The sequence below is a fragment of the Diceros bicornis genome, chromosome 2, assembly GCF_020826845.1.
Source record: "Diceros bicornis minor isolate mBicDic1 chromosome 2, mDicBic1.mat.cur, whole genome shotgun sequence".
NCBI lineage: Eukaryota > Metazoa > Chordata > Mammalia > Perissodactyla > Rhinocerotidae > Diceros > Diceros bicornis.
Genome location: NC_080741.1, coordinates 37,490,920 through 37,507,357, shown reverse-complemented (window position 1 = coordinate 37,507,357; position 16,438 = coordinate 37,490,920). Strand labels below are relative to the sequence as shown.

Below are 16,438 nucleotides of genomic sequence, written 5' to 3'. Positions count from 1 at the left end.
CACTTAGGAGAAACCTCAAATAATACAGACACCCAGTCCTCTGAGGAACAGCATTACTATTCATTGTTAATGATTTCTCTTTGGCTTTCAGAGCTCCCCGGTGAAATGTTCCCCATCAGATTTTTCTTCCCATTATATTTTGCTGAGGTTAACACTAAAATAACTTTGCTTTTATGAAACAAATGATCCTGGGAAAAAGAAAGACGTTAATCCGGGATTAAAAGGTGTGGGTTAAACAGATAAGCTACGCAGAGATGACTCAGGGTTAACTGTATTAAAGTGAACGTCATGTTTCCTGTAGTCATGAAGTATCATAAAACTAGAATATCTGCAGGGAGTGATTAGTTGGCCTTGCTTAGTAAACTAACAGAATCACAGAGTACAACAGCAGGGGATCCAGTCTCTCATTCACAAATATGGAACTGAAGACCTACAGAGGTTAAAGAATTTACCCAAGGGCACATAGCTTCTCGGTGGCAAACAGCCTAAACAAGGATCTAGGTCTTCAAATACCACCAGTTCTTTTTCCATCACACTAAGGGACCTGCTGTGAATCACAGAGGTGACTCACAGAATGAAAAGTGTCCTCAATAATTCAGAATGCTCTCCAAGATCTCACATCCAATTAACTAAATAAAATTTTACTTCGTTTTCTCATTTTTAAATATTTGCCATTTATGGACTCAAAAAGAAGAGGTATACGCGTCATGTCTGTCATCTGTGACCACCCAAAACCATATGGTAAGCCACAATTTGAAGCATACTGTTTGCTTATATTTTTCTCTTTCTTTCTTAGAACAACATTCCTCACTTCTCCCCTAAACAATGGGAAAAATTCAGACTCCACCTCTGATACAAATTCCAGAGCCATGGCAGACAGTGAAAGGACCACTGGAATACCACAAAATGTGGAACGAGAACACCTGAAACCCCAATGGACCATTTTATTACCACTTATGACCTTTAGTCTCATCTATAAAATGAGAATGACATTATACAACATGTATCATGTTCATCTGAGAGTAAAATAATGTACATGAACACACTTTGTGAATTATAAAGAAATATAAAACATGAAAACACAATTATAGATGATACCACCTAACAAAAATCACTCATTGTTCTTTAAATTGAAACAAAATATAAAAGCTGAGTAAATAATATACTGCCACAAAATACTATGCCATATTAGTAAGTGATAGTATCTAAAATTTAAATTTAGCTAACTGAAGAACATTACAAATCTGACCACATTTAAATATGACCTCTCCACAAGTCTCAAGAGTTACAATTTTCTTGCCAAGAGGTCTTAATTTTTGTGACACTGGTAAAATTTCAGGTGTGTCTCACTCTAAGAAAAAAATATATTAAAATAATGTACAAATTTTTTAAATGAGGTCATTTATTTACCAAGGATTTCGTCTCAAACATTTAATCATTTGTTCTCCCAACATTATTGAGCCTTTATTATGTGCCAGGCACTGTGCTAGGTGCTGGGTATACAAGAGTGAGCAGTTTATCTAAGGGCTTCAAAAATATGAATCAGTTCATTAAAAAGTACATTACTTTCCAAAAATATCTGTGGGTAAAGAACATCTATAAACCTAAACGCAATTATTTTCAATTTAATCTAATGTAGTGTTGATCATTACGTAGAAACTACTGTTCTGCATACCTGGTAATGCTTAGCAGCGATTTTCAATCCTTCATCATTATCCAGGTTCTGTTCTGCCGCAATCTGGCTAGCTAAGGCTGCACAATTGAACAACACACAGCTCTTTTCATATCCTAAGCTTGCAAGAGCTGTAAAAAATTGAGAAAAAAAAATTTATCAGATTATTTTTTCTAAAGAAAATGAATGTTTCAAAGGGAAACACTATTACCTCCATCCCATTGGCTCTCACAAAAACAAGTTTCTAGACCTGTTGTCTCACCCATTATATGCTCTCATATTTCTAGCTGCCCTGCCAGGCATTTATTTCCACAACAATATTCCCATCATCTAAAACTCAAAAGATCAATAAATTATTCTTCCCTTCCCTTTACGACCACACTGCTATTAGTCAGGTTCAAAATGAAAAGTCATTCTCACATCATTTCTCACTTAAATTCAAATAAATTCTTTCCATTTTTCCATCACCTCTCTCAAAATTGAATCTTCCCACCACATTTAAACCAATTCCTCACTACTCCAAACCTAAGCCAATGCAAGCACCTCAAGCTGGCCTTCCATGTCTCACTCCCTATGCCAAGACATCTCTCAGAGGGCTAGCAGATTATTTGGTTAAAATACAACTATATGATCAACTACACATCTCATATCCATTGGGATAGCTACTATGAAAACAGAAAACAACAACTGTTGGTAGGCATGTAGAGAAACTGGTACTGTTGTACACTGTAGGTGGGAATGTAAAGTGTTGCAGCTGTAGAAAACACTATGGAGGTTCCTCAAAAAATCAGAAATAAAATTGCCATATGCTCCAACAATTCCACTTCTGTGTATATACCCAAAAGAACTGAAAGCAGTCTCTCAAAGAGATATGTGCACACTCATGTTCACAGCAGTATTACTCACAATGGCCCAAAGGTGGAAGCAATCCAACTGTCCATTGATGGATGAACACAAAATGTGGTCTATACACATAATGGAATATTATTCAATCTTAAAAAGGAAGGAAATCCTGTCACACGCTACAACATGGATGAACCTTGAGGATATCAAGCTATCAAGCTAAGTGAAATAAGTCAATCACCAAAAGACAAATACTGTATGATTCCACTTATATGAGCTATCTAAAGCAGTCAAATGCACAGAAACAGAAATAGAATGGTGGTTAACAGGGACTGGGGGAAGGGTGAAAAGGAGAGTTACTGTTTAATGGGTACAGAGTTTCAGTTTTGCAAGATCAAAAAGTTTTGGAGGGCTGCTTCACAACAACGTGAATATACTCAATGCTACTGAAACTGTACCCTTAAAACTGGCTAAGATAGTAAATTTTATGTTATATGTTTTTTACCACAATAAAAAAAAAAAAGACAAATTCAATCACTGTGACATTCAAGGTCTTACATAATGTGACAGGCATTGAGCACCAAGCAAAATAATCAGAAGGCTCCTTACAGAAACACTGAATGAACCATCTAGGAGAATCAGAACACTATAGTTGTGTGTTTGTGCCAGAGTAGCGCCATAAAGTAAAACTCCTTGTTAGGGCATTTTAGTAGTCTTCCTTGTAATAACGGCCAGTTTTCAGCCCGTCTCCAACTCAATTCTAACCTCCTCACCCTAAAGTGAAGCAGACATACATATCAGCTACTCTAACCTACTTTCTTAATTAAATATATGAAAAATCTAGAATAACCAGGATGTGAGAAGAGCCTACAACAAAATAAAGATCAAGGTGAACTAAAAAAATTGAGCCTAGAATAAACAAAGACAATTCTAATAATAGAAAACAACATTTCAAAGATCATAATTAACATTCTTAAAGAGATTCCAAGACGGTACATCCATAAAACAAGAACAGGATGTTATTAAAAATGAACAATACACAAATAAGAAAAGGCTCCAGGAAATTAAAAACTTGACTGCTAAGTTTTTCAAAAGCTTAGAAAATAATATCCAGGCAGCCCATAAATTCAAAGAAACGAAAAATGTAAGAGTTATGAATACTCAGAACAGCCAACATCCAACTAACAAAGCATTCCAAAAAAAAGAGAAAAAAAGTGAAGAGGAAATTATCAAAGAAATGTACAAAAACTTCCCAGGGCTGAAGGGAGATAGTCTTCAAACTGAAAGGCCCAACAATAAATGCCAAATACAAAGAATAAAAAGAGAGCCAATCAGATCTTTTGAGATTTCTAAACATGAAGGATAATGAGAAAATTATAAAAATCTTCCCAAGAAAAAAGAAACAGGTCACCTACAAAAGGACAAAAATCAGACCTTTTATAAGTAACACTGGATAGTAAAAGGCAAGGGAACAATGTCTTCAATTTCTGAAGAAACATAGTTCTAATTAATTAAACAAATATATATTAAGGCTAGTGTGGCTGAAAAAAAGAGAGCAAGGGACAAATGGTAAGCAATGACGTCAGGGAAGTAAAAGCCAGCTTACACCGTAAAGCCTTTAGCTTTACTCTGAGGGAGGTGGGAAATCAACAGAGTTTTGAACAGAGACTCACTCAGCCCAGACTGTGGACAACAGACCGCAGAGAAGCAACACTGGTGGAAGCAGGAAACTAGATAGGTAGCTGCTGCAGTGAGGTGCTGAGAGGTGATGGTGGCTCTGACCACAACAGCAGCAGTAGAGGTGCTGAGAGGTGACTGGATTTTGAATGTATTTTAAAAGAAAATCGGATAAGATTTGCTAATGAATTAATTGAATGCAGGGGGGAATGAAGTGAAAGTGTTGAGAATGACTCCAAGGTTTTTGACCTAAGCACCAGGTGCCAGAATTTCAAACCAAATTCGTGTGAGGGCAAAATACAGTTATTTTCACAAAGAAGGGATTCAGAAAGTTGATCTTTTCTCTGAAAATTACTTAAGAACATATTCCAGCAAAAGAGGAAGACACAATATCCAGAAACGATGGCTCTAACCTAAGGAAGCAGTGACAGTCCAGCATGATAGTTATGTAGCAGCTTAGAGAGCAAACAGTCCAGATTCAAGAGGCCATGGGAAACAGAAGAGTCTCTCAGGAAAAGGCGAGACTCCAGAGAAATAAATAGTAAGACTGAGAGTCTGGAACATCTTCAGAATATGATAAAAGCACAGAATGTGTGTGGTGGTGAACCAATTAAAACTTCTAAACACACACACACAGAGCAGTACAAGAAAGTCACAGTCTAACTATGAAGCAACTCGTCCGCTACATGACAGCAGTCAGTGGGCTTCAAGAAGAATGAAATATATTCCAAACAACAGATAAAAGTAAACTTCTTATATACAAGATACATATCCCGGTCTATTATATTTCCCACAAACATTATCATCCCAGGCTGTAGTGTGTCATTTTATTTTGACAATTTCTCGTGAATAAGAGATTTTATGAAAACGTTTTCTTGTAATTAAATCTTTTCTTTTTTCTTTTATTATTTCTTCTATCACACCTAAACTTAAATCAGGGTCTTTTCAAACAAATATTCAATTCTCCTTTCTTCAAAGAGCTCTTGGGGCCAGCCCCGTGGCTTAGCGGTTGGGTGCGCACGCTCCGCTACTGGCAGCCCGGGTTCGGATCCCAGGCGCGCACCGACACACCGATTCTCCGGCCATGCTGAGGCCGCGTCCCACATACAGCAACTAGAAGGATGTGCAACTATGACATACAACTATCTACTGGGGCTTTGGGGGAAAAAAAAAGGAGGAGGATTGGCAATAGATGTTAGCTCAGGGCCAGTCTTCCTCGGCAAAAAGAGGAGGATTAGCATGGATGTTAGCTCAGGGTTAACCTTCCTCACAAAAAAATAAATAAATAAATAAATAAATAAATAAATAAATAAATAAATAAATAAATAAATAAATAATAAAAATAAAATTTAAAGAGCTCTTTTTTCTTAATATTCAACTCCATTCTTGTTTTTTACCTGAGCTCTTCTTTTTCACTAAGCTTTTCACAATTAAAATAGCTTGATTACAAATAAAAAGTTTTTCTAAAGTTCAAACAATTGTTAAAAAAGTACAAAAGAAAATGAATTAAAAATCACCCAGTATGCTACCTTCTAGAGTTGCCCATTGTTAATTTTTTGGTGAATATCTACACAAATAACTACATATATGTTCACACACACAATTTTTCACAAATTGGATACTATACCATACTCAGATTGCCTGGAATGCACAACTCCAGGGAGATGCAATCACTCTGGGTTCTACATGAATGGTGTTCCAAGGAGACCAATTCTAGAGCCCCTTGAGTTGTACAGTGCAGCAGCTCTGACCTATAACAGGCCTTTTATTCAATACCCCTGGACATAGCTTCACATGTCAACAAATATATATTTGCATTATCATTCTTTGTATTCTAAAATTACACAGTATTCTAATGAACGAGTAGCCCATGCTTTATTTAACCAAGACATTACTGAAGGACATCTAATTCCCAATATTTGCCACTAGAAATGCCTTGATGAACTACCTTCTGCTTTATTTATGCTCTTAACTTTTTTGCTTCCCACTTCTTCCAGGAACTTGGTTCATGACTCAAACTATCTCATGTGACTATCTCCTAGTTCCCCTACATCTGCTCCTTATTCTCAGTCTACCAATTTGCTTGTCACAACAGCGCTAAAAACCCTTTCCTTGACTTTGCGTCCCTCTCAGCATAATGCCCCCTTTGTCCCCAAATCTTTACTGTAATTTTTCTGAAACAAACAACCCACATTTGCTGTCTCCTCATTCTGGTCCATCCCTCAACCTGATGCAATATGGCTTCTTTGGCATGGCCCTAGTAAAACTTCCTTCATTGCCAAATTCAGTGACTTCCCCAACCTTACAAGACTTGACCTCTGCCACAGTGACTGTCCATGATGTTCCAACTTGGATGACTATTAGAGTCACTTGGAGGTATTTTCAAAAATCCTAATTCCAGTATTAGTATCCCTGAAATTTCCTACCCTGAAATTTCCTCTTATCACATCTGGCATTCTGTATCTTTATCTTTAAAGATACATCTGTATCTTTTAATATTTTCCCCAGGTAATTCTAACGTGCGGCCTGGCTCAGGAACCACTGGATTACATTATTTTTGAAATTCTTCTGGCATTCAATTCCACGTCTCTATTTTTCCCTGGTTCCTCCAAGATCCTGAAAGCTTTCTCAACCTCATTCCCAAGAACCTCTTCCTCTATTTCCCCTGAATATTATATTCCCTAGCTCTGGCTTTCACACTTTTCCTAATCTATAGTCTAGTAGATAAATTCATTATCATTAACGATAACTTTTCCCAAATCTATGTCTCTACATCTTTTGAGCTTTAAATCCATTATTTCCAAGTGCCAAAGAGAAATCTCTAACCAGACATAACACAGAAAAGTCAAACTCAACCTGTCTATTGAAAGGAATAAAATATTCAACAGGTCAAACCAAGTTATAAATCTTAGAGTCAACCCTCAACTCCTACTCTTCCTTCTGACAGTCAGCAGATCCAGTCAGTTTCACCTGAAATGTCTCTTAAATCCATCCTTCTCCTCTGACCCATATATACTACCTTGTCTAATCTCATCATCTCTCATCAGTCTCCTAACTGGTCTGTTTCTCTCTAGTCTCTACAGTTAGGCTTTCTGGAGTCATATCCAACTTCATTAAATCCTTGCCATACGATCTCAGAAAGTCACTTAATGTTTCTAAACCAGTTGGCTCAACTGGTAATAACAGTGCCTTTCCTCATCCGGTTATTGGGGAATTCAGTAAGATAATATGTATAAAGCCCCTTCCACAGTCCCTGAGTGAAATAAGTACTCAATAAATGTTAGCTATTAACATACGAAAGGGAAAAGTACAAATTCATAACATATTTGCAACTCTTCATAATCTACTTTCCAATGTCTTCACCCTCCATAATCCCCAATTCAACCTATGGTTTCAAGTCTTAACAATAATTATATTAATATGTATTATATATAATTTATACTTTATGATATTGTTATGTAAAATTATATACTATATCTTGTATAATGCATACACACTATATATATTATAGTTATATATAATATTAATATTATTCATTGCAGCTAATATTTAAGCACTGTTCTAAGGACTTTACATATATTCACTCATTTAATCCACAGTACTATTCCCTGCTTCACAGATGGAAAATTAACGCAGAGAAATTAACTTGATGAGTTGGTAGATCAAAAAGCCTTCACTTTTCTCACCTTTGGTTATAATGTTCTACCTATAACGTTATTTTCTACCTAGAAAAAACAAATTCATCCTTCAGGCCTAATTCAAACATTACTTGCTTTCAACAGGCAGAAATAACTTCTTCCTCATCTATGCTCCCATAAGTTTGTTCGCAGACTGATATACTACCTACTGTATTTTAGAATGATCAACTGTCTTCCCAACTAGACTGAGTATAACTGTCTTATTCATTTTTATAACTAGAACAGTGCCTGGCAAGGCATAGGCTCTCCACAAATATTTGGAAAGTGCACTAAACGTTGAAGTTAAAAAGAAAATGAAATGTAAAAATTCTTTATTATTTACAAAGTCATTAAGAGAGCAATTTTAAAAACCTAAAACAATACAGAGTGTTTAGACCAAGTTTTCTATCTTTTTTTTTTTTTGAGGAAGATCAGCTCTGAGCTAACATCTGCCAATCCTCCTCTTTTATTTTTTTTTGCTGAGGAAGACTGGCCCTGGGCTAACATCCATGCCCATCTTTCTCCACTTTATATGGGACGCCGCCACAGCATGGCTTGACAAGCAGTGCGTCAGTGCACGCCCAGGATCCAAACCAGCGAACCCCGGGCCACCACAGCGGAGCACGCGCACTTAACCGCTTGTGCCACCAGGCCGGCCCCTCCTATCATTTTTATAAAGAAATTACATACCCAACTTTACAGATCCTCCAAAAAGTGATCCTTTATCAAAAGCATCCTTCCAGGTAAATGTCAAGCAGATCTTGTCAGAAAGAGAGAAAACAGAAAATTATGTTACCTTCCTGGATCTCATTAAATATTAAGTCTCTTTCAAAGAAAAATCCACAATGAGGAAAAGGACAAACGCTTCAACTTACTGTCTAAAACATTATCTTCTCTAACTGACCAACTGCTTTTCCTTTTCCTGGAGCATAAAATTTTCTTTTTTTAAATTAAAATACTGGTACTAGGATATTTCAAATGGTCATTCTGCCTCAGTAACTGTATATATATCATCTTCTCCAAAAAACACTATCTTACTCATCTTTACAAACACACAACAGCTTGAACAGAACAGGTACTTAATAAATGACTGTCAAATAAACCAAGAGAAGCAAAGGCAACGAACTACTACAGGTTTCCCAGAAGATAAAATTAAGAACTTTTCCATGATGACAAAAGTAGGAAAATGGTTACCTTTAGGGGATGGGATGAGATAATATTTTATTTCTTGATTTGGGTGGTGGTTATACTTGTATACTCACTTTTGAAGATTCAAATCATACACATATGTTCACCTGTCTGTATATATGTTATACATGACTAAAAATCTACTTCATAAAAAAACTGCATGTCACTCTCCTTCTAAAATATTCCACATATGAAGGTTAAAAAGAACTTCGCCTCTTTTAAATTAATGTATTGCAATCCATTACAGAAATGTTTTAACTCTGGATTAGAAAAATTTTCAATATACACAAAACCAGAGAGAATAACATAATGAACCCCCCATATACCCATCACCAATTTTAGCCTTTTGCCCTTTTTGGTTCATCTACCCTCCCACTTTCCCTGCACTCCTCCACGCACACATACTCTTTTTCCTGGAGTATCTTAAAGCAAATCTCAACACATTATTTCACCTATAAAACTTTAGTACAAGAATGTTTAAAGTATTCTTCACAAACTACTTTAAAATTGAGACATGTCACACAAATAAAAAATTTTTAACAAGTCTCCCAAATAAAACTGTAAGAACTCATCAGCATTTTCAATATCTAGCCTTTAAGAAAAAGTAAAGTTGACATTCTTACAGTATAACATCTAATCATAACAGCATTTGCAACTTTTATGCAAATATTTGTGCCAACAATTTTTAAAGCACATAAACTGAGACTAATACTTCCTAAATTATACAGTTTCCTTCTTAACTCTGTAAAAGCCAAAGGGAAGTACACCATAGATTATATTAATCAGTCAATAGATCTTACTGATAGAAAATGCAGGAAAACAAATTTTAGTCTACTGTTCTACATGAGCCCAGAAGTGACTGAGGAATGACATGAACAGAATTCCAGGAGTCTCTTCAAAAGGACATACATTCATATCAGATGGGCTTAAAAAGCTTCTAAGTTGTATTAAAAAGTCTCAAATACCTAAACATAGTGAAGGGGCACCAATTTATTTTAATAAAACGATACCACAGGTGGGAGGAAATAGGTATATTTTCCATTATCATAAAACTTTAAAACAAATTAAAATTAATGATTTACCTGATTTTCAGAAAATGGGAATTTGGGTTCAATGGAACAGATCTGATCATAATACCTAAAAAACAGAGCAAAATTAAAAATTATCACTGTTACATATTACACACATTTATGTAAATACAACTGGTTTAAGAGTATATTCATGCTTATTTTGAGTGGCCCTCAAATCAAATTCAATTGGCCATTTTAAAGTTAATGAATGTAGTCTTTTAATGTGTAAACCAGGAGCTAAAATGCATGCAATGAAAAAACTGTGAACAAAATATTCATATTCACCACCAAAGAAAAATATTTATCAACTATTATTGGCTAAAAGCAAACTAACATCTGCCCAGGAAACCAATGTATTTCTTACAATACTACTTCTTATTAAGATAAGTGTTTATATCCATTGGGCAATTAGTATCTCTGGTAAGCTGCTGATTAAAATGAGGTTTACCAACTTTCAAATGTTTTTTGAGTATGTCCACTTCTGTCCATCTCCACCACTGCCACACAGTTTTACCACCCTCCCTTTAAAGTAGATTAATCCAAAAGTTTCCTAGCCAATCTCCCTGTCTCCTTTTCTCCTTCTTCATTCTTTTTGATCTATACTCCACACAGCAGCCAAAATGATCATCAAACATTAGGCCGTCTTCCTCATCATCATCAGGTTGACCTTTGACCTAGCAAGGGGGGCTAGGCGGTGTCCAGGGCGAGGCTTTCTAATAGGCCTCTAATCTTTCCTCTTTCCCTTATTACCTCCCGGCCTCTGCCCCACCACCCGCCCCCCCTTCAACAGCGCTGTCTTTCAATGATTATTTCTGAGGCCAAGTTTTCAGGAGGAGGGGCAATATGTCTGAGACGAAGTTTTTGGCTGACATGGTCACGAGGTTGCTTACAAACAGGAAGAATTGAGCAATTAAGTAAATACACTGAAGATAATGGGAGCCAGGTTTCTAATTATCAGAGAAAGGAGGCATAAATATGGGAAGAGAGAAGGTTAGAATGAAGTCTGTGGCCTTGGATTGGAATTGGAGGTAACAGTGTTAACTCATTTTTTAACATAGTGGAGAGACACTAAAACAGGTATAAAACATCTTCCTATGCCAGAAAGTTAAGAAAGTTCTCAAAAAATGATGAAGACATGTCAAAAGGACATAAAAGGACAGCGGACACTGGGCTGGCCGGGTGGCGTAGTGGTTAAGTGCACACGCTCTGCTTCGGGGGCCCAAGGGTTCACAGGTTCGGACGCGGGCACGCACCGACACACCGCTTGTCAAGCCATGCTATGGCGGTGTCCCATATAAAGTAGAGGAAGATGGGGGCCGGCCCTGTGGCTTGGTGGTTAAGTGCGCGCGCTGCGATGCTGGTGGCCCGGGTTCGGATCCCGGGTGCGCATCGAGGCACCGCTTCTCCGTTCATCCTGGGGCCGAGTCCCACGTGCAGCGGCTGGAAGGATGTGCAGCTACGACATGCAGCTATCCACTGGGGCTTTGGGGGGAAAAAATAAAATAAATAAAATCTTAAAAAAAAAAAAAGTAGAGGAAGATGGGCACCAATGTTAGCCCACGACCAATCTTCCTCGGGAAAAAGAGGAGGATTGGCATCGGATGTTAGCTCAGGGCTGATCTTCCTCACAAAAAAAAAGGACACAGGAACTAGCTTTAAGGGGCTCCCACTAGCCAAGTCCACAACAATTTAAATGAAATAAACAAAAAATCAAAACCCATTGAGGAAAATAAGAACACCATTCTGAAGTAAATAAAATAAATAAATAGGTGAACAGGGACAGAAAGCTCTACCCTACTGTACAATGCCAACTAATAAATCTAGAAGAAATGGAGTTAGAAAAATCACCATTTGCCAACTTTTAAAGCATAATGTCTGATTCAGGTAAGATTCATCAATGGATGCTAAAATATGAAAATTGGATGGAAAGAGGATATTACAAAATCTCAAAGTGTCTCCCCACAAAATACTAAGTAGAATTAATTGCATGGTCAAGTAACCTGGCAGACACCATCTTAACCAAGCGATAAAAGTTAAACATTACCAGCAATGGGACAAATCAACATCATGTTCTTCCTGATATGCACTAAAAAGAACACAGCAACACTTTGGTGAAACTACTGCCCAAAAATGCAGAAATCATGAGAAAACATGAGACTAACCCTTATTGAGGGACATTCTACAAAGTAACTAGCCTGTACTCTTCAAAAATGTCAAGGTCGTGAAAGACAAAGAAAAACTGTTCCAGATTGAAGGAGACTAAAGAGACAAATACAACACAGGATCCTGGATTAGATCCTGGACCTGTAAACAACACTACTGGGAGAATTGTGAATTCTCATTCCCAAAATGTGAATGAATTCTATAGATTAAATGGTAATATTAATCAATGTTAACTTCCTGATTTTGGAAGTTGTACTGTGGTTATACAGGAGAGTATTCTTGTACTTAGCAAAAGTATTCTAAAGTATTAAGTGCTCAAACCCTTTAATGAATTTCCATTATACCTAAAATTCCATCCAAAAATTTGACAAAGTCTGGCATTACCTGCCCATCATTCAACTCTCCAGCCTCATCTCAGAATATTCACTACACATTCAAGTCACTAAACTTTATGCTCTCTTCTGACTCAGGGCCTTCACCCATTTCTTTCTCTGTACGTGGAAACTTTTCCCATCACAATTTCCCACTTGTCTTGTCTAGGTGGACATGTCAACAAAGAAGCCTTTCTTCATTCATTCATTGAACAAATAGATACTAAGAGTTTACTATGCACCAAGAATTCAGCAGTAAATAAACATTTAAAAATGTGTGCCCTTATAAAGCTTACTTTTAGAGGGGGAAGCAAAATAAATAAGTAAAAACATAGTAGATAGCGATAAGTGCAATGGAGAAAAACAAAGAGGTGACAGGGATAAGGCGTGTGTATGGGGTGAGGTGAGAAGACTGTAGTTTTAAACAACATGGTCATTGGACTATATAAAAGTAAAAAATAAAAAAATTTAAAACATCATGAATAATAGAGAAGGCATAAAGAAGGTGATGGGGTGAGAAAAGTACTACCAGTCAAGTGAAGAGCAAATGCCAAGAAGCTAAGACAAGAGTATGCCTGAAAATATCCCTGCCGTGGCAAGGAGGCCAATATGGCCATAGAGCAAGCACAGATGAAAACAGTAGGAGATGAAATCAAAGAAGTAATGATGTCTTGAGTACAACTGTTAAGACTTTTGGCTTCTACTATACAGAGCAAGAGGGGAAACCATCAGAGGTTTGGACAAAAGAGTAACACAAGCTAATCTATTTTCACAGAGTCACCATGGCTGCTATGCAGAAAACTGACTTGCAGGGGTGCAAGGGTAGAAGCAGAGAGATCAGTCAGGAAACTATTGCAGTAATCCAGTCAAGAGATAACGGTAGCATGGACCAAGGAGGTCCATGGTGGTGGCAGAATTGATAAAGGCAGTCAATCTAACTACTTTTTTAAATTAGTTCCCCTCCCCATTTATAATCTCTTAGGCCTCTGAACTTTTACTTCATAGAACTTACAACAGTTTGTAATATATTTATTTGTGGAATAATGTTTAACGTCTTTTCTCTCAAAGGAGTCTAAGTTTCAGAGTCTGTTTGCTCCCTCTGTTACTGCTAGTACCAAACAAATTAATCACTAAAATGCAAAGTTTTTAAAAGCAACTTTTTTCTTATCTCTGAAGAGTAAAACCTAAGATTCTCTGTTTTGAGAATGAACAGGAGCTACCAAAAAACGTGCCCATAAGGAGAGAATAGCAAGTACCAAGGGCCTGAGGCAACAGTGTGCCTAAGGGGGTGCACAGCACAGCAAGGAGGCCGATATGGCTATTGAGCAGGCATTGACAAATTTTTTCTGAAAAGGGCTATTCTAGGCTTTGCCAAGCAAAAGGCAAAATCAAGGATAATATATAGGTCTTATATAACATGAGAGAAAACTCCTGCCCTTCCCTGTACTCTTTTTACCCGGGTTGGGCCATCTCAGATGGTAGGCACATGAGATACAGTTGTCCAACTGCCATTAGCTGGAGACATTCTCCAAAAAAGAGTATCCAGTCTGGTGGAGAGGGGCCCAGGGGAATGGGTGGGTAGTGGCTAACAGTCACCTTCACTCTCTGCCCCAGTGACACCACGCCCTTCTCTTCTCCCAGAGAGCCTAGCCATCTCAACTTGGGCAGCTGGCACAACTGGCTGGAGACAAGGCAACTCGCTGAGTCACCAATTCCCAGCCTGAGATTCTACCATTCAGTGCCAAGCCATTGCCAAGTGGGGTGCCCAATGCGTAGGGGGCAGCAGAGCAAGCCCACGGCAGCAGTGAGGCATAGCCACTGGCCAGAGAGGCAGGTGCCAGAAAAAAGGGAAGGATACAGCAGAGGGGAACGCCCCAGCTGGGTCTCCAAGTCTTGCAGTACTAATCCACTGAGAGGGGTGCCTGCGGGCCATACAAAAACAGGCAGCTAGGCAGGACTTAGGTTGATAACCTCTGCCCTAAAGTAAGGAAGGAAGGAAATAGTAGGAGACAAAGCTACTTGCTCTGCAAATGGATAAGGAAAAAAAGAAAGGCTGAACAGAACATACTAAATTTTTTATATCTACTCTCTTCACTCCAAAGCTTTTGGGGTCAACTTGCAAAATTTGAGTTGCATGGGGAAACAGTGCATTCATGTTCTACATTTAAATGACTAGAAGCTATGTGATGGAACCTTCAAAGTAAGAAAGTTGTCTTAGGACAGGTTATGTAATTTGAAATAAAAGTACTATGGGAGGACAGTCAATGGAAATCAACATCTAATATAGAGTAAATGTCAACAGAGACCAACTAGGGGCCGGACTGGTTGCATAGTGGTTAAGTTCGTGTGCTCCACTTCTGCAGCCCAGGGTTTGCGGGTTCAGATCCTGGGCACAGACCTACACACCACTCATCAAGCCATGCTGTGGCAGCATCTCACATACAAAATAGAGGAACACTGGTACAGATGTTAGCTCAGGGACAATCTACCTCAAGCAAAAAGAGGAAGATTGGCAACAAATGTTAGGTCAAGGCCAATCTTCCTCAAAAAAAAGAAGACTTCAAAGAGACCAACTAATGCTTTTCAAAAGAAAGTAGCCACCACTAACTACAGTTACCACAGGCAAAATGCTGTTCCTAGAGTACCAAATACAACAAGCCACTCCTTCAATATATAACTCCACCATATACCAGCCCTCATAGTTCAGCCTAGATCTCAGGTATCCAAGTTCTCTAGAGAGGGAACAAGAGCAGAAATAAGAGAATCTACCACCCACCTCTCTTTATCATTTAAATATGCTTTACTGTATCAGCAAATACTAGCCCAGGATATACCGCTAACAAAGCAGACCTAGGCTGCAAGTTTTCCACAAGTAGGAAGATGGAAAGCCAGTATGCTACCCCAGAGTTGCCAAAAAAAAAATGCATTGCGGGAAATAATGCTGTAAAGAATTGTACCTTTAAATATTTTATTTTAGAAATAAGTGGAATTTTTTTTTATCAACTATAAAATTCTAAAACGTACTTAAAAGGCATGATGCCATACAGCGCAGAGCTCAAGCTTTCAAGTCAGACAACCAGGAGTTTGAACCCCAACTACACCAACTCTTAGCTGTGTGACTGTGTGCAAGTTATTCAACCTCTCTAAACCCTTCCTAAAGTAAGGGTAATAACTCATTTAATTCATGAGGAACAATTGATATAGTACATACTAAATGCTTAAAATAGAGTCTGGACACATAGTACACATTGAATAAATGGTAGCTACAGATTATTATTTTGCAACTACCCAGAAGTGCTTTTATATGTTCTCCAGTATTTCATAAAACTCAATCACTTTAGAGCAAATATTTAATAACTCAATTTTTTTAATTTCATGGGGAAAAAACTAGGAAATGAATACATTTCTTTGAATATACCAAAGATAAGTATAGGAAAAATTCTCCCTAGAAATTCTAGTTTAAAAAAATTTTTTAGGGGCAAGGTGTGGAGATGGAGAACAACCAATCCACATTAGCGAAAGTGATACTGCAATGCAAATTCACATAACCTAGACAGCTCCAGTCAGTGGTTAGGGCTGCGCAGTTCTGACCACCACCAACCACAGACAAAAACAAGAGAATCTGAAGAGATGGGCTAGATATTGGTGAGAGTTAACAGAGCCTTCCTGAACCTTATTTTCACACTTCTTCACCCAATTTATCAAATGAAGAATCATTAATGGAGCACTGTTGCAGCAGAGTATAGTAGAAAGTAAGTAGTCAGGGAAACAGGAGGT

General features: G+C 37.7%; 1 protein-coding gene across 2 annotated transcripts in view; it reads right to left on the bottom strand.

Annotated features, from left to right (window-relative positions):
* PDCD6IP (programmed cell death 6 interacting protein) overlaps positions 1-16,438 on the bottom strand; it is a 66,399-nt gene that overhangs the window by 44,498 nt on the left and 5,463 nt on the right. For both annotated transcript variants that reach the window (XM_058554730.1, XM_058554737.1), the window contains exons 2-4: positions 10,140-10,194; positions 8,560-8,629; positions 1,676-1,803 (exon numbers count right to left, since the gene is read on the bottom strand). In XM_058554730.1, coding sequence (XP_058410713.1) covers positions 1,676-1,803; positions 8,560-8,629; positions 10,140-10,194 — 253 coding nt within the window. The remainder of the gene's footprint in view (positions 1-1,675; positions 1,804-8,559; positions 8,630-10,139; positions 10,195-16,438) is intronic.